Genomic DNA, 27,310 nt, shown 5'->3' with positions numbered 1-27,310 from the left:
CCACACACACACACGCACACACTTAGTGTAGTGCCCGGCACACAGCAGGTGCTCCAATGTGTCGTGAAATGATCAAGTTAGAATTGCCTGTAGGCGCCTCAGGGATTTCAGCCCACAGGCCCGTTTCCAACCCCATCTGCCACTCCCCACCCTGCAACGGGTAGTTTTACGCCCATTGAAATACCCTCTGCGCCTGGCACTCAGGCAGCGTGCAATGTCCCTGACCATCGCGGACCAAACAAAGAGAAGGATTGTGACATGGGCTCTAAACTTGGCTGCGTCTGCGTCCCGAGCTGGAAAGTGACGCCGGCGGGTCACAGCTCCACTCAGGCCCACAAAGAGCAGCACCCGCCGCCCCGGCCCAGACCCAGGGACTCCACCACCACCCGCCCCGGGAACCGGTGAGGCTCCGACCTTCCGTACAGCATGGCAGCCCCCGCAGGCGCCGCCCAGGGCCGGGCCGGCGGCACCACTCGGCCGCCCGCGGGGCGCGCGCCGCAGCCCCGCCCCCTGGCCCCGCCCCGCCCACCGGAAGTTTCCATTTGAAACCCCGGCGGCAGACGCGGCCGGCAGCGCGGCCGTTTCCGCGGAGGACCTTCTGAGTCGGAGCGACGAGGACTGCGGGCGGGAGCAGCAGGCGCCTGGGTTCGGCCCTCGCGGGGCAGGGGTCGGGCTGCTGAGGGCGGACGGGTTGGCGTGGACGCTGACGAGTTTCTCCCTGCGCCTCCCCGGAGCCGGAAAGGCTGGGTCGGCTCTCCCGGGCCCTCCACCTGCTCGGGGGGAGTTGGGGGGGCCCTGGCCCACCACGGGGTAACATTCACCTTCCACCTCCCAGGGCCAGGCCTTGCCGCCCCGCGACCATGACCAGCGTGGCTAAGACCGTGCACACCCTGCAGCCCGCCTCGGTGCTGAGCGGCGGCCCGCTCGCCGGTGAGTGTCCGCACCGCCCCCCAGGGAGTCAGGGGGCCCGTCCGTGGCCGGGAGTCCGGGGCGCAGGAAGCCCTTCGTGAACAGTTACCGGCCTTATTTTCAGAAGCGCTATCTGGAGAGTCGTTTGAGAAACGAGATACTTAGGGGAGAGCACGAGGGTTTCCCACCACGTCTGGTTCACATTTGTGTCTGCACAGTGTCTGTCCTGCAGTACGTTCTCCGGAAACATTTGTTGAGTGAAGTGGGGTGGGGGGGGTAGAGGGGGGGAGTCAGGCCCAGCTAGAGCATTCGAGAAACTTGGGAGAAGATACAGGACTACGTTGTGTTGATTGCTTTGCCACCTGGCCTGTGGCCGAACGTCATTGCCCAGGGTCTGCAGGCGCCCAGCTGCCTAAGCTGGAGATTGTAGCACAAAATGAGCTTCAAACATCAGAACCCTGTTATGGGACAGGTAGACTGTCCAGTTAAGTTTAGAAGAGCGAGTCGATAGCTTGTATTTGTTTTTCACATTCAGTTAATCCTGGGTTGTTTTTTTTTTAAAAAAGGAATCTGTTGTGGGAGATTTTGAAGCAGCTAAGATCCCTTCCCAGTGACTCCATGCAGCTGGCTGAGGAAGAAGCAGGATTTACCTGTGAAGTAAATAGGCTTTTCTCCCAAGGCTTAAAGCAGTGGTTCTCAACCTTGGCTGCACATTGGAATCACCTGGGAATCTTTGTAAAATCCTGATTTCTGGGCCTCATCCTCCGGAAATTCGGTTTCTTTGTTATGGGGTGGGGCCACAACATTAGTAACAAAGAAACACAATTTCCAGAGGATGGGGCCCAGAAGTCAGGATTTTAAAAAGATTCTCAGGTGATTCTAATGTGCAGCCAAGGTTGAGAACCACTGGCTTACAGGGTGGTTCTGCTTTGTCTTTTGTTGTCTCAGAACACCTGACTGGTAATCCTGGCATTCATAGGGCCACATCCGCTTACACTGCTTTCCCCTTGGAGCGGAGTGGCTGGCTCTCCCCGGTCAAGTTGAAAAATTGCACCTCTTTGCTTTCTGTCCCTGTCCCAGCTTTATGATCTTATGTAGCCTCAATAACTTAACATTTTCAGACGTCTGTCTTCCAGGCTTTTTGTTTTCGTTTTGGGCATAAGTTGGTTGTTTTTACGTTTCAGTTTTTTTGTTTCTTTTTATTACATTTAGTGGGGTAGCATTGGTTAATAACATTATATATATATACATTTCAGGTATACAACTTTATAATACTGCATCTGTATATTTATTATGTGCTCAGAACCCGAAGTCTATTTTTTCTAAATAACTATATTTTTTATTGATTGCCTTTTTTAGAGAGAGAGAGAGAGAGAGAGAGAGGAGGAGGAGGAGGGAGAGAAAGAAGCATCAATTTGATGTTCCACGTATTTCTGCATTCATGGGTTGATTCTTGTATGTGCCCTGACTAGGGATTAAACCCACAACCTTGGTGTATCAGGAAGATGCTCTAACCAGCTGAGCTACTCAGACAAGGCTCTAGTCTCCTCTGTCACAATATATTTGATCCCCCTCCATTCTGGTGACCACCATTCTATTGTCTGTATCAATGAGTTTGGTTTTTTGTTTGTTTTGTTTGTATGTTTGTTGCTTTTTGTTTATATCCCACATACAAGTGAAATCGTATGGTTGCTTTTTTTCTGTTTGATGTATTAATACTCTCAAAATCCATCCATATTGTCACAAATAGCAATAGTTCATCTTTTTAATGGCTGAGTAGTATTCCATTGTATATATGTACCATATCGTGTTTTTCCAATCATCGGGCGAAGGACACGTGTCATAGGTTGTTTCCATGTCTTTATTGTGAATAGTGTTACAATGAATGCAATGGTACATATGTCTTTACAAGTAAGTGTTTTCACGTTTTTAAGGTATATAGACCCAGAAGAGTTATTACTGGCTCATATAGTAGCTCTGTTAATTTTTTGAGGAGCCTCCATACAGTTTTTCATAGTGGCTGCACCAATTTACATTCCCACTAGCAGAATATGAGGGTTCCCTTTTCTCCATAGCCTCTCCAACACTTGTTATTTCTTGTCTTATTGATTATAGCCATTCTAACAGGTGTGAAGAGGTATCTCATTGTGGTTTTGCTTTGCCATTTCCCTTACAACTAGTGATGTTGAGCATTTTTTCATATTTCTGTTGGTCATAGGTGACTACCTTATAAAAGTGCTTATTCAGGTCTTCTGCCCATTTCTTAAATAGGATTTTTTGTTGTTGTTGAGTTCTTTATATATTTCAGATATTAACCCTTTATCAGAGGTATTGTTTTTTGTTTTTTTGTTTTTTTTTAATATATTTTATTGATTTTTTACAGAGAGGAAGGGAGAGAGATAGAGAGTTAGAAACATCGATGAGAGAGAAACATCGATCAGCTGCCTCCTGCACATCTCCTACTGGGGATGTGCCCACAACCCAGGTACATGCCCTTGGCCGGAATCGAACCTGGGACCTTTCAGTCCGCAGGCCGACGCTCTATCCACTGAGCCAAACCGGTTTCGGCTATCAGAGGTATTGTTTGCAAATAGCTTCTCCCATTCTGTTGGAGACCTTTTTGTTTTGTTGATGGTTTCTTTTGCTGTGCAGAAGCTTTTTAATTTGATGTAGTCCCAGTCATTTCTTTTTGCTTTTACTTCCCTTGCATTTGGGGTCAAGTTCACCAAAACCTCTCTGAGACCAAGATCCATAAGTTTAGTGCCTATGTTTCTTTCTATGTATTTTATTGTTTCAGGTCTTATATTCAAGTCTTTACTCCATTTTAAGTTAGTTTTTGTGTATGGTGTCAAATAGCAGTCTAGGTTTTATTTTGCATGTGGCTTTCCAGTTTTCCCAAATGTATTGGAGAGACTTTCCTTTCTCCATTCTATCTCTTTGGCTCCTTTGTTGAAAATTGCCCACATTTATTTTTGGATTCTCAATTTTGTTGCATTGGTCTTTGTGTCTGTTTTCCTGCCAATACCATGTTGTTTTAATTATTGTAGCTTTGTAGTATAGTTTATCTTTTTTCTCAGGATTGCTTTGGCTATTTGGGATCTTTTGTGATTCCACACAAATCTGAGGATTTTTTGTTCTATTACTGTGAAAAAAGGTCATTGGGATTTTGATAGGGATTGCATTAAATCTTTCAACAGTGTCTTGTAGTTTTTAGTGTACAGATTCTTCATCTCCCAACTTTATTCTTAGGTATTTTGGTTTTTTGGTTGTTGTTGTGATCTTAATGATATTGTTTTCTTCATTTCTCTTTCAGATATTTTGTTGTTAGTATATGGTAATGCAACAGGTTTTTATATCTTGATTTTGTATCCTGCAACTTTGCTGTATTTGTTAGTTGTTTCTAATAGTTTTTTGGTGGAATCTTTAGGTTTTTCTGTATATAGAGTCATGTCATCTGTGAATAGTGACAGTTTTACTTCTTCATTCCCAATTTAGATGCCTTTTCTTTCTGTTTAATTGCTCTGGCTAGGACTTCCAGTACTATTGAATAGCAGTGATGAGAGTGGGCATCCTTGTCTTGTTCCTGATCTTAGAGGAAAAGTTTTTAGTTTCTCACCATTGAGTATGATGGTACCTGAAGGTTTGTCATAATGGACTTTATAATGTTGAGGTACTTTCCTTCTGTACCCATTTTATTATTGAGTGTCTTACTATAAATGGATGTTATAACTTGTCAAGTGCTTTTTCTGCACCTATTGTTATAATCACATTGATTGCTTTATGGATGTTGAACCATCCTTGCATCCCTGGAATGAACCCCACTTGATCATGACTCATTCTTTTAATATATTGCTGTTTTCAATTTGCTAGTATTTTGTTTAGGATTTTGCACCTGTGTTTATCAGAGATATTGGCCTGTAATGTGTGTGTGTGTGTGTGTGTGTGTGTGTGTGTGTGTGTGTTCGTTCGTTCGTGTTCCTTGCCTGGTTTTGGTATCAGGGTAATTAATGTTGGCCTCAATATGAGTTAGGAAGTATTCTCTCTCCAATTTTTTGGAAGAGGTTGAGGATTGATATTAATCTTCTTTGAATACTTGGTGGAATTCACCAGTGAAGCCTTCGGGTCCTGGACTTTTTTTTTTTTTAAAGAGTTTTGTTTTGTTTTTGTTTTTTAAATAATATATTTCTTTATTGATTTCAGAGAGGAAGGGAGAAGGAGAGAGAGATAGAAACATCAGTGATGAGCGAGAATCATTGATTGGCTGCCTCCTGCACACCCCCTACTGGGGATCGAGCCCGAAACTCAGGCATGTGCCCTTGGCCAGAATCGAACCTGGGACCCTTCAATCCTCAGGCCAACACTATCCACTGAGCCAAGCCAGCTAGGACAAGATTTTTTTTTTATTACTGTTTCAATTTCCTTACTAGTCATCCATCTATATGCGTTTTCCACTTCTTCATGATTCAGTCTGGGAAGGCTGAATACTTCTAAGGATTCGTACATTTTTCCTAGGTTATTGAGTTTGGTGGTGTATATCCTTTCATAGTATTCTAGTATAATCCTTTGTATTTCTGCAGTGTCCATTGTAACTTCCTCTTTCACTTCTGATTTTATTTATTTGCGTCTTCTCTCTTTTCTCCTCTAGCCAGAGGTTTATCTTTTCAAATAACCAGTTCTTTGTTTTATTGTTTTCTAATGTATTTTCTCTATTTCATTTATTGCTGTATTTTTATTACTTCCTTCTACTGACTTTGTGCCTCATTTGTTCTTTTTCTTGTTATTTAAGGTATAATGTTCGATTGTTTATTTGGGTTTTTTTGTTTGTTTGTTTCTTGAGGTAGGCCTGTAATGGTATAAACATCTCTCTTAGTGCTGCTTTTGCTGCACCCCTAAAATTTTGTTACATCATGTCTTCATTTTAATTTGTCTCAGTGTATTTTTTGGTCTCTTATTTCTTCTTTGACCCAGTAGTAATTCAGTAGCATGTTGTTTAATCTCCACATATTTATGGTTTTTCCAGCTTTCTTCTTGTAGTTAATTTCCAGTTTCATACCATGTGGTCAGAAAATATGCTTGGTATGATTTCAGTCTTAAATTTATTGAGACTAGTTTTGTGAACAAACATATAGTCTATCCTTGAGAATTCCAATGTGCACTTGAGAATGTGTATTCTAGTTTTTGGAGATGGAAAGTTCTGTCAATATCAATTAATTCTGTTTGGTCTAATGTGTCATTTAAAGCAGTATTTCCTTATTGACTTTCTGTCTGGATGATCTATGAGTTGGGTGTTCAGGTTGCCTATTATAATTGCAATTTTGTTAGTTTCTTCCTTTAAGTCTGTTTATAATTGCTTTATATGTTTTGGTGTTCCCAGGTTTGGTACATATGTATTGATAAGTGTTATGTCTTCTTGACGAATTATCCCCTTTATCATTATTAAATGTCCATCTTTGATTCTCTTTAACTTTTTTTTTTTTTTTTAATATATTTTATTGATTTTTTTTTACAGAGATGAAGGGAGAGAGATAGAGAGTCAGAAACATCGATGAGAGAGAAACACCGATCAGCTGCCTCCCGCACATCTCCCACTGGGGAAGTGCCTGCAACCCAGGTACATGCCCTTGACCGGAATCGAACCTGGGACCCTTCAGTCCGCAGGCCGACGCTCCATCCACTGAGCCAAACCGGCTTCGGCTCTCTTTAACTTTTTTATTTTGAAATCTATTTTGTCTCATATAGGTACTGCTACACCGCTTTTTTCTCTAAATGCCATTTTCTTGGAGTGACATCTTCCACCCCTTCTCTTTAAGCCTATGTTTATCTTTGGAGCTGAGTCTCCTGCAGGCAACATATAGTTCTTTCTTTTGTAATCCATCTCGATACTCTATACCTTTTGATTGGTGAGTTTAGTTCATTTACATTTAGGGTGATTATTGACATATGAGAACATAACAACAGCCATTTTTTGTTTTCTGGTTACTCTGTGTCTCCACTGTTTCTTTACCCTTGTGATTCTCTCTCATATTTTAATTTGGTGGTTTTCTATGATTTTTTCCTCCTTTATTCCCTCTTTTTTTTTAATCTAATGGGGAGAAACAAAGGAGTCCTCTCACTGTGCCATGATGCTTACATCACTCCCAAGTTTTACATAACTCCAAGTTTTAGTTTTATGACTGGGTACCATATACACATATAAAAAAAAAATCCAAAGTTAGGAAATGATACGCAGTAAAAAACAAGACCCCTTTCCTTCTTTGAACACCAGCATTCAGTCCCCCCACCCCCAAAGCATCTCTCATTTTAAGAAGACAGTCTTTGTTAAATCCTGCTAAATTTTTCCTACAATGAAATCCTTAGGTTCAGATCAACCGAAGGACTTGTATGCATGCATATAAGCATAACCAATGGACACAAGACACTGGCGGGTAGGGGAGGCCAGGGGAATGTCAGGGGGAAAAAAGAAAGGAGACATATGTAATACTCTTTGTAATACTTTAAGCAATAAAATAAATTTTTTTTAAAAATCCTTAGGTTCTAGTAAATACAGGTTATTGGAACTAATTACAGTCAATGAATTTATGATTTAGCACCTTTTTACATGGGATGGATTTGTTACTATGAATAACTTATAAATACTTGAGAGAGGAGAAGGTAAATACATTCCCCCACAGTTACCTTTTATTTCAGACAGAGACCTCAGGAAGAACCCGTTTAATTTTTGTCTTGTGGGTAAAAGTATGGAAAATAGAGTGTAAGTGCCCAGTGAGTATACCTATAAATGAAATAATTTGTTAACCTGAGAAATCATATTTATTCCAAACTTATACAGTTAGAGTCATCAAAATAAAAACTCTTTCAAATACAAATACAAAATTCCCTAATCCCTCTGATTCAGTGCTTTGTACCTCATTTTTTCAACTTGATTATATTATTATGGCTTTTTCTTTAGGTTAAGCTTAAAGGAGCCATTTTACAATGAACAAAGTAAAAGTTAGTATAACCTAGAAAATCGTGGGGGCAGGGAGGGAGTGTGCTTAATTCCAGAAGAAGTTACTACTTGAATTTGGTATGGAATGTAAATAGAAAAAAGTGTGGTGGTGGATAGGGTAGCATAAGGGTTATGGGAAAATACTCTCTTGGGAAGAAGAGTCATGGCAGGGCCATTTCTCTGCTTATCTGGCAATAGCCTGACAAAAGGATCAGAACAGAATGCCAGATAGGGGACCTCTGAACTTGATGGGTAAACAAATTAAAAGGGCTGACGAAAAGGTAATGAGCATGGAAGAGGGAAAGAAGTCTAGAGGAGATTATCTAGAGATGATGTGCGAATAATGCATGAAACTGAATTGTACCACTTGTTCAACAAGCAGGTATTGAACCTGTTGATATGCCCGATACTCTCCTAAGCGCTGGCACACAAGACATATTTTTGAGTCGTTAGGGAGACAGGTTGGTGAAAACAACTAAAGCGATATTTAAAGGAGAGACTCAAGCGGTTTGAGTGTATCCTCCGGAGAGTGTGCAGAGTGCCTAGGAGCTCAACAAGAGGGCTTGATTCTTCTGGTGTTTGGTGAGGGATTCTACGGTGTTTTGCCCTGCTGACTGCTACACTGCCTCTCATTTAGCTCTTTGCTTGTGTCAACCCCTACTTTATACCATCTGGCCATTCCATTTGATATGTCGTGAAGCTTTTGGCTACCCTCTAACACACTGCACTGTTACATTTACAGAATTTCGGTTTAGCCTTGGCCAGTTTTGCTAAGTGGTTAGAGTGTTGGCCCTCGGACCAAAGGGTCTTGGGCTGGATTCCTGTGTCTTGGTTGTGGGTTCAATCCCAGCCCCCGTCAGGGTGCATGTGGGAGGCAGCCAGTTGCTGTATCTCTCTCACATTGATGTTTCTCTGTCTCTCTCCCTCTCCCCCATTCTCCCTCCCTTCTACTCTCTAAAGATCAATGGAAGCCCGTGTGGCTCAGTGGTTGAGTGTCAACCCATGCACCAAAAGGTCGCTGGTTCGATCTTCACAAATTGAGATTGGCCAGAATGAAATACAAGTTTCTGACAACTTAGAATGGAACTCTGCTTGAGGTTTCACCATCCTGTTTTCCTTTGCAGACACACAAACTCGAGCCACTTCTAAGAGCTTATTACCTGTGAAGTCTAAAGAAGTCGATGCTTCCAGATCTCTTCATCCAGGAGTTTCAGAAAATGATGTAATGAAAGGCATCAAACCGAGACGAGAGAATGGGTGGGTCAGATCATTGGTATCCAGTTAGAAATTGCTCAGTACCAGGATTTAGAAAGTGGGGGTTTCAGAGCACAAGGCACCTGAACAGTTAGCCTGGAGTCAGGGACCTGGATCAGTGCCGCCTTGCTGAGCTGTTGTCAGGGCCCTCCGTGTCCATCAGTTCTGAAGAGGCACAGCAAGGGCTATGCTAAGAGACATCCTTGCCCTTCTCACCGCTGCTCGGAGTGTACAGTGGCTGACTGTGGTCATACCCCAGCCCTGAATGGTAGTCACGGTGGGTGGGCTGGTTGTTAGGCTGTGTTGCTGGTCTGAGCACAGTCCAGCCCAGTGCGCATGTGTCCCTCCACCCAGTGCTCAGTCCCCATGTAAGTGAGGTTGTCATGAGAAGGCCATTCGTTTTTGAGTAGGAGGGGAGTTCATTACTAATAAGCCTTTTTCAATAATCTGGGCTGAAACAAAGTGCATGGGCTTCAGAGCTTCTCAGTCTCGTGTTATTTGCATTGTTTAAAATCTCTGTTTCTTTTCCTCAGAAAACCAGCCTCTCTCTTCTGCTTTGCTCACAACACATATAACAACCTGTTACAATTCTCTGCTTGATTCCTTTGTCATTGGCTTTTAATTAAGGCATTGACTACATTATAGTTTCAAGTACACAGCATAATGATGTGATATGTGTACATATTGCAAAATGTTTGCCACAATAAGTCAGGTTACATTCTGATTTCTTTGTCTTTGCTCCGCTAGGCAAGGGAAAGCTGCAGATACTGCCATCAAGAGGAACATCAAAAAGAGGTGAGCATCAGGGTAAATGAAGGTTGGGCACCGTGTTAGTGGATCTCAGTCCTGGTTGTGCAGGACTTGTTGGGACTTGTTTAACGTGTTACAGTCTGGGTGCCACCCAAAAATCTGAATGGAATTTTCAGGGGTGAGGCAAAGCTAGATTTGAGAAACACTGTCAGGGCACGATTAGTGAAGCTACCATCTTAGTGCCAGTCAAGAGCTTTTGGGTCTCCGTACCAGGACCACTGCTGACCAGAAGTCAAACCCAGCTGTGACCTCTCAACAGGAGTGTAAAGCCTTCGAGATCGGAGGGGCTGCGTGTAGTTAGCAATTTCAAGATGGTATTTCTGGTGGAGGAGAAATCCACAAGAAGGACCTGTCTTTCTGTCTTGGAGGCTAGCATGGGCATTTTGCAGTCCTGAAGACAGAAATAATATAAGCTGAAAATTCTGTAGAAATCTGGGCATGTTTTAAAAGTTCTGAAAACAAAACTCTATCCAAGAAGAACTCTGAGAAATTTGAAAAGAACGTTTAATATTAATGGTGATAATGGCTGTTATTTATTAAACGTTTACTATGTGTCAGTGACGTGCTAAGAATGGTACATGTGTCCTTTCTCTTATTCTTCACAATAATAATATTATGAGAGGTAGGTATTATCCTAATTCCGGAAATAAGGAAACTGAGCCTCAGAGAGGTTATGCAACTCCCTGAAGGTCATATACCATATGTGATGAAGCCAGGATTCGAACTCCTATTTGTGAGACTACCCAGTCCATACTCTTTACCCCCCACCACTTCATATAAGTACAGTTATCATTACAGCTACAGGCCATTGAGTAAGCAGAAGTCAGAGGAAGAGCTCAAGGATAAGAACCAGATCTTAGAGGCCGTCAACAAGCAGTTACACCAGAAGTTGACTGAAACTCAGGTAAGAGATCCACCAGACCTGTGCCATCAGCCACACTGGGTGGTGCATGTGGAACCCCGAGGGACAGCCGCTCAGACCACTCCTGAGGAGTGGCACAGGCCTGATCTGTGCATGGCACCACAGGGAAAGCTGAAGGACCTGACTGAAAAGGTGGAGCTGCTGCAGAAGTTTCAGGACAACAGTTTGGCGATTTTGGAGAGCAAGGGCCTCAACCCAGGTAAGAAACAGCACACAGCAGCCTTCAAAGGCATCAGTGTGCGTGCCCCCTGCTGGGGTGGTCCTGGGCTGTGTGTTCGGGTCCAGCGTGGCGGCAGCTGGCCGAGGCATGCAGAGTTTGGAGCACCTTTTTTTCTCTGGTGATGCTGACTGTGCCTGACCGATTCCAGGTGGTTGTGGAGAGAGGATTATCGCTTTCTTATCTGAACACTTTGGTGCCCAAAGGTATGACCTTGCAAATTAGACCAGAAATATTTTATTTCTTTCAAGATTGGTAGCATACAGTTAACTTTCTCAAGTGGGAAGAGAGAGAGAAATGATACTGTTTCTGGCTAATCGGCAGAATCCCAGTGGTTAAAGTGGGATTCCAGCTCTGACCCTCTCCCTAGAGATCAGTGTAGAGCAGAGAGGAGACGGAGCTGAGGGGCCTGAGCATCCCAGGAAAGGGCCCCAGGCTTCTTGAGTTAAGGAATGCTGACTGAATGCTACTGGTTAACTGTACAGTTTAGGATGTATTCTTCATATATATTTTTATATTATTTTAATTTATTATGTGTATGCACTACTTTTATCAAAAATAATAATATTTAAGGCCTAAAAAACTTTAAAAAATAGTTCTGTGTTTTGTAAACAAAACTATACATTGCCGTTGGACAAATTTTCTGAGGAGAAAGCAGAATGAATTTTTGGCCATATCCAAACACAAAAAGGAAGGAGCTAAAACGTATCTCGAGGCAGGCGTGGGCACACTGCCAGGGTGAAAACTCGGGGGAGTCAGGAGCAGCTCTTAGAGAATTTTTCCTCACGAAAACTCTGTGCTTGTCCTTGTCCTTGTTCTAGAGGGGTTTTTTGGTTGTTTATTTTGTGGAAGGTACAGTTCCCTAAGCGAGGCTAATTTTGTTGTCTCCATTACATTTAGACAGTGAAACCCTGGAATCACAGCAAGAATCCAACCCGGATCACATGGACTCGATGGTGAGGGCCTGAGTATGAGTGGGCGAGGGCCGAGGGCGGAGGGACCGCGGCTCCAGGAGATCGCTGCCATATGCTCAGTAAACCCCGAGAAGCAGCCTTTGGGACCCAGGATAGTGGAAGGAGAGAGTGGTGGATATGTACTCAAAAGAGCATATCATACTTGGCAGGTGACCTGTGCTTTCGAATATGAGTGAGTCTGAGTTGAAAATGTGCTACTTTAAAACACATAACAGGATAGACCTGTATACAGCACTTTCTGGTTTCTGGGTGTTTTTTTTTTGTGGTTTTTGTTTTTGTTTTTTAATATATTTTATTGATTTTCTACAGAGAGGAAGGGAGAGGGATAGAGAGTTAGAAACATCGATGAGAGCATCGATCAGCTGCCTCTTGCATACCCCAACTGGGGACGTGCCCGCAACCAAGGCACATGCCCCTGGCCGGAATCGAACCCGGGACCCTTGAGTCTGCAGGCCGACGCTCTATCCACTGAGCCAAACCAGTCAGGGCTGGTTTCTGTTTTATACTAGACCAATTTCTCTCCTTATTCCTTCGCTGAGAACTAGATAATGAGGTAGGAAGGTAATTGTTTGAGATTAAAGTCTCCTGAGTTTCTATGATCAGAAGATGAGTTGTCATCTTAAAGTCACAGAGCACTAGATATGGAACCTCCCTCAGCTCTCCCAGGTTATTAGTCACCCCTTCAGTGGATACGTGTGTTCATGTTGCTTGTATAGCGGAACTCATGGAAGTGGGATAATCCTTCGCCCCTCCTGGGGACTGAGTTCCTCCAGGATGCCCAGTAGAGAAGCCAGATGTGTGTGGACGCAGCCAATGGCTGCATGACGTTAGCAGTCATCTAATTCAGCTCCCCTTTTATACAAAGAGATTAGTTTATATGAAGAAAATGTTCACATACCAATGAAGATTTGTACTTTATTTTACTAATTGTACTTTGCTTTTAGTTGCTGTTAGAAACTTTGCAAGATGAATTGAAGCTTTTTAACGAAACAGCAAAAAAGCAGATGGAGGAGTTACAGGTGAGAGGCAGACATCACCCTGAGGAAAAATTATATTCCTACTACAGTAGATGGATCTATAGAGGGATCTCTCTCTCTCTCTCCCTCTCTCACTCTCACTTTTAATCCTCACCCAAGAACATTTTTTCCATTGATTTTCAGAAAGAGTGGAAGAGAGTGAAAGAGAGAGAGAAACACGGATGCGAGAGAGACATATCAATTGGTTGCCTCCCACATGCCCCCGACCAGGGCCAGGAGCCTGCAACCATGGTACGTGCCCTTGACCAGAATCACACCCGGAACCTTCAGTCCACAGGCCAACACTCTATCCACTGAGCCAAACCAGCTAGGGGTTGGAGGGCTCTCTCTTATTTATCTATTTCTTTATTTTAATAAACTATAATTTTAAACTTACAGAAAATTTGCAAAGAAAATTCAATTCCCCTACGAATACAGAGAATTCTTCCTCAATGGGACAGAAGCATAATGTTTCAAAGTTTTTGTTTGTTTTTGTCTTTTTTAATATCTTTCCAAACAGGCCTTAAAAGTAAAGTTGAAGATGAAAGAAGAAGAGAGGGCCCGGTTCCTAGAGCAGCAGACCCTATGTAACAGCCAAGTAAATGATTTTACAGCAGCCCTTGAGGAAATGGAGCAGCTATTAGAAATGTGATAAAAAGCAAGTGGCCAGATGGCTCTCTCTTGGGGATTAACTCTAGGAGGAAGCCACTAAGGACATCTGCTTCTTGGCCATGATCTTCACCATTCCAAGAATGAAACCAGTTTGTGCAGTAAGATTAAGGATAGTTAATGCTGGAATGGCAGTTCCTCCTTTAAGAAAGTGTTCTCACTCGTCAGATTAGCCAGCTCTCTGAACCTCACATGTACATAATTGAGGTCTACAAGAAGGGAATCTAGGCAGCAAAGCGACCCACTGTTAGAAACAGGAGACTAAACCAGCCACAGCCAGAGGATCCAAAAGGTCACATCCAGATGTGCAGGGAGAAACCCTGAATCTTACCATGGGGCACAGGTCTCCACAGGAAATGCCACTGAGGAGCCATGCAGGCCCTCTAATTTGGACACATGGGAACTTAAAGTCACTTGAAATGGCTTAATAAATGGGGTGAAGGTATAGATAGCAATAACACCAACTGAAACAATACACTCTGGAGCTTTAAATCACTTCTGTGTTTTTTTATATGTTTATATATATATATAAAGTGCTAATTTTAAAATAAATATTTCTGTAACTTCAGATTGCAATGAGAAGTGAAAATAGCCTTTTATTTTAAATACATTCACTGATTATTGAACTAATGTAGACAAGTTCACACCTTTAATTTAATCCAGAATCTTTTCCTTCCACTCATTAAGTGCTGCATGCCTACCCGACCCCTTCTTCCGGAACCTTCACTTGCCTTCTGAGGGTGTTCCCTGTTTGTAGCAGTGGGCCAGACTCCACCCACCGAATTTGTGTCAGGAGCTGCCTGTTGTCCCTATACTCCCGAGCATGATTATGTTCCTGCTCTTTGCTTTGCACAGCCAATCCTGGACCTGGCTTCATGGATCCTTAATCAACTGAAGTCCATGGCAGGCCGCCCCTCCTCTCCCCCCTGCTGGTTTACCCAAGGCACAGCCATATTTCATTTCTTAGACAAGGCAGTCATTGGCCAGCTCCCTTTCCCTTTTTTTCTGCAATTTTTTCATCAAACCCATCCACTATTCAGCATTGCTGCAGTTGCCCAGAGCCACCCATTAATACCCCAACCCTAACTTACAGGGCTAAATTCTTTTGCCTTCACACACAAATGTTCATGCAGTTGGTTATGTCCCAAATATTTTGAAGGGGGGAAATCCAGTTAATTCTCACCAATGAGAGGGGCTGAACATTGTCTTCTACCCATTTTCAAGATGTTTACAGTTTAAAAGATTGTTTACAGCAAATGAAGTTGTTATTGCTATTTTAAGCCCCCCAAAAAGTTTTACTTTTTGGAAGGAGAGGGTGGGAAACTCAGTTGTGGGATCCTCACCTCCTTGTCATGCCTCCCTAGGTAACGCCTGGGAATGTAATGATCTTAATGTCTACCATACTCATCTTCCCGGTGTAGAGATCCTGCTCTCGTGGCCTGGTCTCACCAAGGTGCTTTCACTTCATGGTTCTGCTTTGCACCACCAGCCAGCCTTTGTGCACCCTTGACTTTATTCCCTCTGACCTGTGCTGTTACATCTGTCACTTGTACATGTGGCTTAATCTGATCTGGAACCTAAACAGATTCATACATAAACCCAGCAAATAGTGATCTGCACCCTCCATTTTGCTAGATGCTATAGAAAACTTAATGTAGCATGACATTCTAAACCTCGAAGCTTACAGTCTTATTTGGTGAAACAAAAAATGCAGGTCATAAACAAGTTAAATAACAAAAGATAATGCTTTATCAACAATGGGTGGTGTGATACAGTTGTGTTCTACAGTAGTTAACTGTGGGCTAGGCTTATGGAGGAGGTAGACTGGGAATTGAAGGAAAAGTAACATTTGGAGAGGCTGGCAAAAAAGTTGAGGACCTTCCAAGTTGGTGAACACATGGAGAACTGGCGAGAGTGGCAGGATCATTGGAAACTCCAGGGAGAAAATAAAATCACGAAAGATTAAAAGAGGCGGTGGGGGGTGGGGGGGGTGGGGAGGGGTGGATCCAGATGAGTCTTGGGAACATAGTAAGAACAATGGGCTGTTCAGAGGGTTCAAGATGAGAAGGGATTATGTCTGACATTTAATTGAACATTTGTAAATGAATATGCAAATGTATCTATGTTCCTCATGTATAGTCTCATGTAATCCTCATTATAAGCATACAAGGTAAGCACTATTACTCCATTTTACAGCTGGGGAGATAGCGCAGAGAAGTTAAATTGATTCACCCAAGGTCAAACAACAAGCAAGTATTGGAGAAAAACTTGAGCCAGAGAATGAGGGTAAAAGGTACGTGGTGTTACCAGAAGATTTGAACCTTGAATGCCAGGCTAAGAAGTGTGGGTTTTTATAATTTAGGCCAGAGGTTTCCAACTTTCTCAGCTCATGATGCCCTTATTATCTCAGTAATAATTTTTTTTATTTAAAAAGTTTTATTATCAACTGTCTCTGTAGTTTGCTTGCTCTTATTAGCTGATAAAAATTCCAGAGCAGAGTGATTCACCAGCACTGTCATTAAGTTGTAAATCTATCCTTCGTCACAGAGCAAGAATACACTCAGATCAACTCAAGAAAATAACTTCACAGAAAAGTGTCACAGAAGCACCCATATCCATTTATCATGCATCCCAGTGTCTTATAGTCCCCTTTGCAGTTGCCTAACTTCTAACCCAGTTTCATTTTGTAGTCTGAAAATAAGGAATCACTCAAGTGAGATGTCCCTTCAGAGTACTGTTGAAAATATATTATACATAGAGATAACCCTTTTCCCTGTTCTAAACATTAAAAATATATTCAATTAGCACATAGAGAAAATATCCGTAGGTATCATCTATGTTCTAATTAGTTTTTGTTTCCCCCTTTTTGACAACTTCAACTTCTGAGGCCCTTCCTTTGTAGTCATTTGGTTCTATCATATTTAACTTCTTTTGATACTCCAGTGGCAAACCATTCTATTTTTGCACCCATGCAAATGACCTTATACTGGGGTGAAAGGGGAGCTTTTAAATTTATTGGAATGACATTAGTCAACATTAACATATAGGTTTCAGGTGTGGGTTTCTGTTACAAGATCTGTGTATTGCACCATGTTCCCACCACCCAAAGTCAAATCCCCCGTCGCCATATATTAGAACCCCCCATTCTCCCCGCCCCAACACCTTCCCCTCTGGCAGCCACCACACTACTGTTTGTGTTCATGAGTCAGCTTTAATATCCCACATATGAGTGAAGTCATGGTTCTTAGCTTTTCCTGACTGACCTATTTCACTTAGCATCATGTTCTCAAGGTCCATCCATGTTGTTGCAAATGGTGCTATGTCATCCTTTGTTATGGCTGAGTAGTAAGTATTCCATGTGTATATGTACCACATCTTCTTTATTCAGTCCTCTATTACAGGACACTTTGGTTGTTCCCATGTCTTGGCCACCATGAATAATGCTGCAGTGAATATAGGGGTGCATATATCTTTGCAAATACATGATTTCGAGTTTTTCAGGTATATACCCAGGAGTGGGATTGCTGGATTGTATGGTAGCTCTATTCTTTTTTTTTTTTTTTAAATATATTTTATTGATTTTTTACAGAGAGGAAGGGAGAAGGATAGAGAGTTAGAAACATCAATGAGAGAGAAACATTGATGAGCTGCCTCCTGCACACTCCCTACTGGGGATGTGCCCGTAACCAAGGTACATGCCCCTGACCGGAATCGAACCTGGGACCCTTCAGTTCGCAGGCCAACGCTCCATCCACTGAGCCAAACCGGTTAGGGCGGTAGCTCTATTCTTAAGTTTTTGAGGAATCACCAGACTGCTTTCCATAGTGGTTGTACCAGTCTACATTCCCACCAGCAGTGAAAGGGTTCCCTTTTTTCTGTAACCTCTCCAACATTTGTTATTGTCTTATTGATAATGGCCACTCTAATAGGTATGAGGTGGTACCTCACTGTAGTTTTGATTTGTAATTTTTTTATCTGATAACTTCAACAGGTTATTTTCCTTCTTGAATGTAAACATTAATTTCTATGGACATATGTTCCACTATTAATCCCTTCTTTCTTTTGTTCATTTTTCATACTTCATCACCAGGACTTTGAAAAATGGTGGCTATACCTCCACACCAAGTTTCACTTGTTTTGCCATGAGAATTGCCAAAGTCAAGCTTAAAATCCTATAAATGAAAAAACATTTGATTGATAAGTATCTGAATTTCTTTCCTACATTTGGGGAATTCCCTACTTCATGCGTCTGGAGGGTAAAACCACAGGAGCTGGTTTTCCAGCTTTGCTTGCAGTCAGGGCATGGGCACAAGGCCAAGACTTAGCCAACAACACCGTCTGGGGTTTTGAATTCTGCCCAAAGACAGCAGAAGCTCCACCCTGGTGGTGGCAGCCACATGGGGTTTGGGGAACTGCAGGGGTGTAGTGACGGTGGCAGGCAGGGCCCAGAGCAGGCGGTGCTGTTAGGTCAACTTTGTGGTCCTAACTTCCTGGTCATTCTATAAGCTCTCCAACAGTCTTTCAACACATCTGCTTATCTCAGCCACTTTCTGTTGCTGCAACTAAGAACGCTGTGGGTGGGCCACGCAGCAGAATGCAAACCCAGGGGTTTCCGAGATGGATCTGCTGGGTTCAGCAGGGTCCTGGCAAACTCTCCTCCTCCTGCCCCCAGGTCCTCGCGGCCTGAGTTCACTATGCAGACGCCTGCACGCCCCACCGTGTCTGCAGCAGGGTTATGAACGGCAACCGGCAAGCACCGCACAGTGCCACACCTCACCTCAGGAGTTAGAGGAAAGGTGGGAAGTGTGGGCCCTATTATCTCAGTAATATTTTTTTGACATCTAAAGAAATACCTAACTGTCCTGGCTGGTTTGGCTCAGTGGATAGAGTGTCAGCCTGCGGACTGAAGGGTCCCAGGTTCAATTCCAGCCAAGGGTACATGCCTGAGTTGCGGGCTTTATCCCCAGTGGGGGATGTGCAGGGGGCAGCCAATCAATGATTCTCTCTCATCATTGATGTTTCTATCTCTCTTTCCCTCTCCCTTCCTCTCTGAAATCAATAAAGATATTTTTTTTTAAAAAAAGAAATACCTAACTACTGTAAGTAGTTACATCCAAATAATAAGTACATATGTCCTAACAACTTATTAGCTATTTGAAAAAATAATACACAAAACTAAAGAATTTTTTTTTATTTCATTGCTCAGTAACTACAATGATTTATTAACGGGATGTTGGGCATTGCTTAATTTCTCAAACCTTGGAATCAAATTGGACACTACTGCCTGCATTCCCTGTTTGACATTGAAAGGAATGTGGCATGATCTAATGTCGAAACTGACCTACTTCAAGCTCGTAGCTCACGTGTCTAACATGTCAAGTATCACTAAGATTCCCCCAAAAGTTTAAATAGCCCATGGGTGCCTGTGAGTTTGTTGCCCAAGGGTGCCTTAACTCACAATCTGGGAACCACAAAAAAAGGCAATGGAATCAGTGAAACGTTCTGAGCAGGCAATCATCATGATGAATGTTTTAGAAAACTGAATCTGGCATTGGTGTTAAAGATGGATGGCCGCGTTAAAATACAATAAACAAATGGAGGCCAGCCTTGACAATTCCAAGGAGACAGAACCAGTTTAGTCATACAAACAAATCGTAATTTAGCTTATTTTGCAACACCAGCTTGCCCTGGTTCGTTTCTTGCTTTTGCTTCAGGAAATCATAAGCAAAACTTGACCCCTTTCATGAGGTTGACATAAGGTAGCCACTGAAAATCGCTGTGAAGAATAAGCAGTCACTGCGAGTTTGTACTAGTAACTTCAGAACCAGCTCAAAATGGTCCTATCATGTTTCTGACACGTTACTCAGTTAGTTGCCTTTCATAGTCAACAGACCAAAACTGCAACTCATGAAGCCAAAGCATGCGCAGAGGAGTAAACTTTGGCCTCCAGCTATACACAGGACCAAGGAACTGGAACATGACCAGTATCTGAACACCAAAACCCTTTCAGAAGCGAAGGGTCAGTTGTGCAGGAAGATCAATGCTGAAGCCCCTTGCCAGAATTTACCATTAAATGGACAAGTTTCAAAGCTCTCCAACACCTGTACCACCAGTGCTTCCACATACCAGCAGCCTGTTCCCCTTAACCCTCAACCTTTGCCTTTAAAACCCCTTGATTAAAAGCAAACTCCATCGGGAGTTGGGGTTTTAAGTGATTGCTTCCTGTTTTCTTGCTTGACTCCCTGCAAATACTAGTAAAACAGCTTTAATCTCTCCATTGCAAATTTCAATGTGCAGTGTTTGGCTTTGCTGCACATAGGGCAAGCAGACCCTTGATTGGTTTGGTTTGGTAACATTTTCTCACCATATAATCTGCTTTATAACAATACTAGAGGCCCGGTGCATGAAATTCGTGCACTGGGGGAGGGGGGGAGATCCCTCAGCCCAGCCTGCACCCTCTCCAATCTGGGCCCCTCGGGGGACATCCCTCTCACAAGTTGGGACTGCTGGCTCCTAACCGCTCACCTGCCTGCCTGATTGCCCCTAACCCAGCCGTGGGCAAACTATGGCCTGCGGGCCGGATCTGACCCATTTGAAATGAATAAAACTAAAAAAAAAAAAAAAAGACCGTACCCTTTTATGTAATGATATTTACTTTGAATTTATATTAGTTCACACAAACACTCCATCCATGCTTTTGTTCCGGCCCTCCGGTCCAGTTTAAGAACCCATTGTGGCCCTCGAGTCAAAAAGTTTGCCCACCCCTGCCCTAACCGCTTCTGCCTGCTGGCCTGATCACCCCCCAACCATGCCCCTGTCAGCCTGATCAACGCCTAACTGCTCCCCTGCTGGCCCAATCGCCCCCCAACTGCCCTCCCCTGCCGACCCAATCGCCCCTAACTGCCCTCCCCTGCAGGCCTAGTCGCCCCTAACTGCCATCCCTGCAGGCCTGGTCCCCCCCAATTGCCCTCCCTCCCCTGCTGGCCCAGTCACCCCCAACTGCCCTCCCCTGAAGGCCCGATCGCCCCCAACTGCTCTCCCCTGCCAGCCATCTTGTGACCACATGTGGGCGGCCATCCTGTGCCCACATAGGGGCAGCCATCTTGTGCGAGGGTGTGATGGTCAATTTGCATATTGCCTCTTTATTATATAGGATACCCCTGAGCCTCATTCCATGTTTTAGTTTGAGTGCTCCTAGTTTGCACAATAAACTTCTATTACTTACTACTTCAGTGATTCATTGGTTTTACTTTGGCTATTTTGGAAGTTTTAAGAGGATTAAGAGAATAGAGTCAAGGACATCGGGATAATGTAGGAATCAAATGTGTTAGGGCCTTGGCAGCAAAGGTGTAAAGAAAGATTTGAACACAAGAAAGCTACAGGAATTAATTGATGGCATAAGGTGTGGGGGGAAGGAATCCATATACGTAGAAGTTTTGAGCAAGGTGACAGAATAGGAATTAGTTATAAAATTAGGATGTTAAAACTTCAGCTTGCAGCCCATCCCAGCCAGACAAATCTGGATTGGAATCCCAGCCTACACACTGTTCATCAAACTGGAGGCTTTGGCTAGAAATAAATGATAAAGATTTATTCAAGGGTCTTAGGATTTGCAAACTGGAACACAACTAGGCAATGCCCAGAGTGTTCTGAAAAAGACAGAAAAGCTAAGGGTCCTCACAGTAAAAACTACATTCTTGAAAAGAATGAGTTCTGCATTCATAGCCTCTGGATCGGTCCAGAATGGTAATCCTCTAGAATCTAGATGACCTGAGGTCTGGATAATGGCTGTCAGTAGTTTGGATATGTGAACATTCTTTCCTTCGTCTTTCAAGGAGTGATCACGCCGAAACCGGTTTGGCTCAGTGGATAGAGCGTCGGCCTGCAGACTGAAAGGTCCCAGGTTAGATTCCGGTTAAGGGCATGTACCTGGGTTGCGGGCACATCCCCAGCGGGAGATGTGCAGGAAGCAGCTGATCGATGTTTCTCTCTCATCAATGTTTCTAACTCTATCCCTCTCCCTTCCTCTCTGTAAAAAAAAAAATCAATAAAATATATTTTTAAAAAAAGGAGTGATCAGAAAGTCACCTGGAGGCTTGATGTATATCCAGGTATTGATGTTGGACTAGAAATTTCAAAAGTAAGTTCCCAGGCTAGTTAAAACAAGAATAGAATCATTTCCTCATACTTCAATCTGCTTTTTTCAATAATTTAGCAGCTTGACTATAGTGATTCCATTTTATTTATTCACTCTATTTCTCACCACTAAAAGCTGGTCTTTGACAAATTACTTCTCTCAGCCTAATTTCTTACCAGTAATATAGAGATAATTGTGTCCAGCACCTGGCAAAGATACTCAAATTCTGATGGTAATTAGTATTAAAATTCAAACTTTATCTTGATAAATTATTTCTTTCATAATCTTGCCCTTAACCATGCTGGCATTCTCTCCTGCTCTTTAGTGCCCTAATTTTACTATGACTATGCAAACCTTAGCTATTCAACTTCCCTGTCACTGGGATCTCTTAGGCTCAAATACAACCATCTTGAAAAACAAACAAACAAACAAATAAACAAAACACCATTCTCATCCCCTCCAGCTACCATCTATCTCCTATTCATTCACTCACTGTCCTTTTTCCCTTCCAGTCTGATTACATGAGGATACCTAGAGTATGCAAATTAATAGAGACAGAAAGTAGAATAGAGGTTACCAGTGGCTGGGTGGAGAAAGGAACAGGAACTTTAAAATGTACAGTTTCTGTTTGACAAGATGAAAAGTTCTGGAAATGCAGAGTGGTGATGGATGCGCAACACTGCAAATGTACTTAATGTCACTGATGTACACTTAAATAGTTAAAATAGCAGATTTTGTTATGTATACTACTAGAGGCCCGGTGCATGAAATTCATGCACAGGGGAGTGTGTGTCCCTCAGCCCAGTCTGCACCCTCTCCAATCTGGGACTCCTTGGGGGATGTCCGACTGCCTGTTTAGGCCCAATCTCAGTGGGATCACAATCTCACAATCCAGGACTGCTGGCTCCCAACTGCTCACCTGCCTGCCTGCCTGATTGCCCCTAACCGCTTCTGCCTGCCAGCCTGATCACCCCTTAACCATTCCCCTGCCAGACTGATCAACACCTAACTGCTACCCTGCCAGCCCAATTGTCCCTAACTGCCCTCCCCTGCTGGCCTTGTCACCCCTAACTGCCCTCCCCTGCCTGCCTGGTCACCCCTAACTATCCTCCCCTGCAGGCCTGGTCCCCCCCAACTGCCCTCCCCTGCAGGCCTGGTTCCCCCCAACTGCCCTCCCCTGCCAACCATCTTGTGTCCACATGGGGGCAGCCATCTTTGACCACATGAGGCAGCTATCTTGTGTGTTGGAGCGATGGTCAATTTGCATATTACTTTTTTATTATACAGAATTATTATATAGGATACTACAATTCTTAATAAAATGTATTGAGGTTTACCAAAGTTTACTAACCTTAAGTATACAGGTTAATAAATTACTACCTCCCTCTGTAGTAGGCAGTTAGCCAGACATGAGCAGAGCAAGGACGATGGGCCAAGTGCAGAAGGTCTCTGGTGTGGAAAGCCCCGGAACCTAGCAACAAGAAAAAACTGGGAAAACAAGGACCTCACACCAAGGGTAACCTTTCTTCCCCTATCATATCACTGGTCATTTGGTTTAGATTCCCTGATCTTTCATGTCATTGGTCAGGTGGTCCTGACCCTCCCCTGACCTCTCCTCCCCTGGCATGTTGGTAGTCATGTAGGTTAGACCCCCTTAGAGGGGGAACAAAAATCGGTGCCCATGAACAGCCATTAAATATGAAGCCCCCAGGACAATGAGGTTCTGACCTGCATCAGATACATTTAGGCCTCGGTTGTGTTTCAGCTCCAGGCCCAGAAAAGCAGCAAAACCTCAGGACCAGTTTTATTGACTAATGACCCCCTGCCCTGGGGCCCATCCATCAGTGGAAACCATGACCCTGAAAGGACACACCTGGAAAGCTGATGGATATTCTATTGAGGTTCTCCCCTGGGACCTCCCCTAGAACCTCCACCCTTAAGAGCCCTTAGGACTGGAGGGCACAGCGGTTCTCCCTCTCTGGAGAACGCCCACTCCTTTCCGGCCTTCCTCTCCCCCCACCCCACCCCCACCCCCACCCCCAGGCAAGTTACCTTTACCTTTCTCTCTTTCTCCCAAACTCCAAGGTCCCTTCTTTTTTTGTTTATTTGTTAATCCTCACCTGAGGATATTTTTCCATTGATTTTCAGAGAGAGAGGAAAGGAGGGAGAGAGACAAAGAGAAATATTGATATTAGAGAGACACATGGATTGGTTGCCTCCCGCATGCACTCTGATCAGGGCCGGAGATCAAGCTGCAACTAACATGTGCCCTTGACTGGAATTGAACCCTGGACCCTTCGGTCCGCAGGCTGACACTCTATCCACTGAGCCAAACCAGCTAGGGCAGCCCTTCTTTTGCTTCTGTAACTTGTTCTCTGAGCACATTTCTTCTACAGCTCAGTTCTTCTGCCTCTGTAACTTTCTGAATAAACTTTCTCTTATAGTTTGAGTCTTATCTCTGAATATTTTCTTAGCCAGAACTCAAGTACCCAGGTTCAATCGCCAGTAAAATTCTGGTGTCCTTTTTGCTGCCACCACCACCTCCAGAGAGGAGCACTATTCTGACAGAAAAATCACCATCTATGTACTCAGCTCCAGGCCCAGAAAAGCAGCAATTCTTTTGCTGAATTTCATATAAGTGGATTGGTCCATTTCGTCATTGTCAAATGTGTTGGCATGAATTGCTCAAAATATCCTCTTATATTTTTCATATCAGTAGGATCTGAAGGCTATCCCCTTTCTCATTCTTGATATCAGTAATTTGTAATTTCTCTTGATTGGTCTTGTTAGTGTTTCGTCAATTTTATGTTGCTTTTCTTTGTTGTAAATCTGCTCTCTCTTTAGGCATTTCTACTCTTATTATTCATTTCTATCTATATTTGTTGTAATTTAGTGTTCTTTTTCTATTTTTTTTAATATATTTTATTGATTTTTTACAGAGAGGGATAGAAAGTTAGAAACATTGATGAGAGAGAAACATCGATCAGCTGCCTCCTGCACATGTCCTACTGGGGATGTGCCTGCAACCAAGGTACATGCCCTTGACCAGAATCGAACCTGGGACCTTTCAGTCCGCAGGCTGACGCTCTATCCACTGAGCCAAACCGGTGCTGGCTCTATTTTCTTAAAACAGAAGACTAGATAACTTCCTTTCAAGTTTTCTCATATCCAGTTGTCAAACAAAGAAACAACAGACAAAATGGAGCCAATTCTGCTCAGCTAACTCACCAAACCAAAACTAAATAAGTAACCTAACTGCAGTTTCTGACTCTCCCTGGAGTCAAATTTTTAAACCAATTACTCTGAAATTTCCTGGTCAGCACTGAGGTAATCTACCTAATAAGATCTCTCCTATTTACTTGTCAAAATAATCTACTCTTTTAACTTCTTAGTCCCACCCACTTTCTGCCTACAGAACTATTTCATTTTGTTCAACTCAGTTGAACTTTCTAGTTGCTAGATCGGACGCTGCCCAATTTACGGATTGCTTAATAAAGCCAATTAGATCTTCAAATTTACTCTGTTGAATTTTGCTTTCACAACTATACATTTTTCTCTAAGGGTCAGATAGCTGCCTCCCACAGATTTGGCTATGTCATATTTTCTTTACTTATCATTGTGTTTAAAATATTTTCCAATTTCTATTGTGATTTTTTTCTTTCACCTATACATAATCTGACTTCTTGTCTCATTACTCTATCAATACAATCTTCGCTAAGGTCACCAATGATTTGCCTGTGGGTAAATCCATTAGACTTTCCGTTTCATTTTGACCTTTAAGCAGCTGAGGACACTTTTAACTACTTCCTTGAAGTTTGGGCTCTTGGCTCTGCCGGAGAAAAACAAATTTTCCTCTACTCTCAAGGGTCTTCTGGCTGGTCTAATAATCAAATAGACATGAGAAAGATTAGTAAGAAAAAATAACCAAATTTAATAGATACAAAGACCCCACATGCATATGAGGTTCAGAGATAGAAAGGGGGATTAGCCCAACCGATGTGGCCCAGTGGTTGAGCATCAACCTATGAACCAGGAGGTCATGGTTCGATTCCCAGTCAGGGCACATGCCCTGGTTGTGAGCTCAATCCCTGTGGGTTATTCAGGAGGCAGTCAATCAATGATTCTCATCATTGATGTTTCTATCTCTCTCTCCCTCTCCCTTCCTCTCTGAAATCAATACAAATATATTTAAAAATATAATAATAATAAAATAAAATAAAAAAAGATAGGGGGATTAGCCCTAGCTGGGTTGGCTCAGTGGATAGAGTGTTGGCCAGCAGACTGAAGGGTCCCAGGTTCAATCTAGCTCAATCCCTGGCTCTTGTTGGGACATGCAGGAGGCAACCAATCAATTGACTCTCTCACATCAATATCTCTCTCTCTCTCTCTCTCTCTCTCTCCCTTCCACTCTCTCTAAAAATCAATGGGAAAATATCCTCAGGTAAGATTAACAAAAAAATAAACAATCTATACTAATAAAAGGGTAATATACTAATTAGACCGGGTCCACTGGACATCTTCCGGTTGTTCTGCCTTCCTTCCGGACAAAGCCATGGTGGGGGGGTTGGGGGGGGCGGCGCTGAGGTAGAGGCAGTTAGGGGTGATCAGGCCGGCAGGGGAGGGCAGTTAGGGGTGATCAGGCTGGCAGGGGAGGGTAGTTAGGGGCTATCAGGCCAGCAGGGGAAGGCAGTTAGGGTTGATCAGGCAGGCAGAGAGAGGGGTTAGGGGTGATCAGGCAGGCAGGCAGGTGAGCAGTTAGGATCCAGCGATCCCAGATTGCAAGAGGGATGTCCCGGATTGGAGAGGGTGCAGGCCGGACAGAGGGACCCCCACCCCATGCACGAATTTTGTGCACCGGGCCTCTAGTCCATATATATATATACATGCTTAAGTGGCTGTCCGACCATCCGGCCAGTAGCTATGATGCACACTGGCCACCAGGGGACAGGACAGATGCTCAAGACAGGAGCTGTCAAACTGTGGTGACTTAGCAACTGCGGTTCTTGGGTGACGCACCTGGAACTAGAGAGCAGGGAACCCGATTCTGGGGTGCATCACCCGAGAACTGCCCTCTCACAATCCAGGATCCCTCAGGGGATGTCTGAGAGCCTATTTCAGGCTGACCCATGCAGACCAGGCAGAGGGACCCCACTGGTGCATGAATCCGTGCACCAGGCCTCTAGTAAATAAATAAAAATTAAAATGCAAACTAGCCCTGGCTGGTGTGGCTCAATTGGTTGGGCATTATCCCATGTACCATAAGATTGCTGGTTCCATTCACAGTCAGGGCACATGCCGAAGTTGTGGACTCGATCTCCAGTAGGGGGCAGGGGGTAGCTAATCCACGTTCCGTTATCACATTGATGTTTCTCTCTCTCTCTCTCTCCCCCTTCCTCTCTCTCTAAAAATCAATT

General features: G+C 43.5%; 1 protein-coding gene across 1 annotated transcript; it reads left to right on the top strand.

Moving 5' to 3' along the window:
• Positions 1 to 258: 258 nt before the first annotated feature.
• On the top strand, positions 259 to 14,254 carry KNSTRN (kinetochore localized astrin (SPAG5) binding protein). Its single transcript, XM_070407369.1, has 10 exons — positions 259 to 401; positions 502 to 645; positions 836 to 930; positions 9,022 to 9,154; positions 9,899 to 9,946; positions 10,760 to 10,865; positions 10,989 to 11,082; positions 12,001 to 12,056; positions 13,019 to 13,093; positions 13,611 to 14,254. The coding sequence occupies exons 1-10, from the start codon at positions 259 to 261 to the stop codon at positions 13,740 to 13,742; spliced, it is 1,026 nt and encodes a 341-aa protein (XP_070263470.1). The 3' UTR covers positions 13,743 to 14,254.
• Positions 14,255 to 27,310: the final 13,056 nt, after the last annotated feature.

The sequence above is a fragment of the Myotis yumanensis genome, unplaced genomic scaffold, assembly GCF_028538775.1.
Source record: "Myotis yumanensis isolate MYYU_CA2020_CCGP unplaced genomic scaffold, mMyoYum1.0.hap1 SCAF_1, whole genome shotgun sequence".
NCBI lineage: Eukaryota > Metazoa > Chordata > Mammalia > Chiroptera > Vespertilionidae > Myotis > Myotis yumanensis.
Note: the sequence above shows the minus strand (reverse complement) of the source record. Positions and strands in the feature narration are given on the sequence as shown.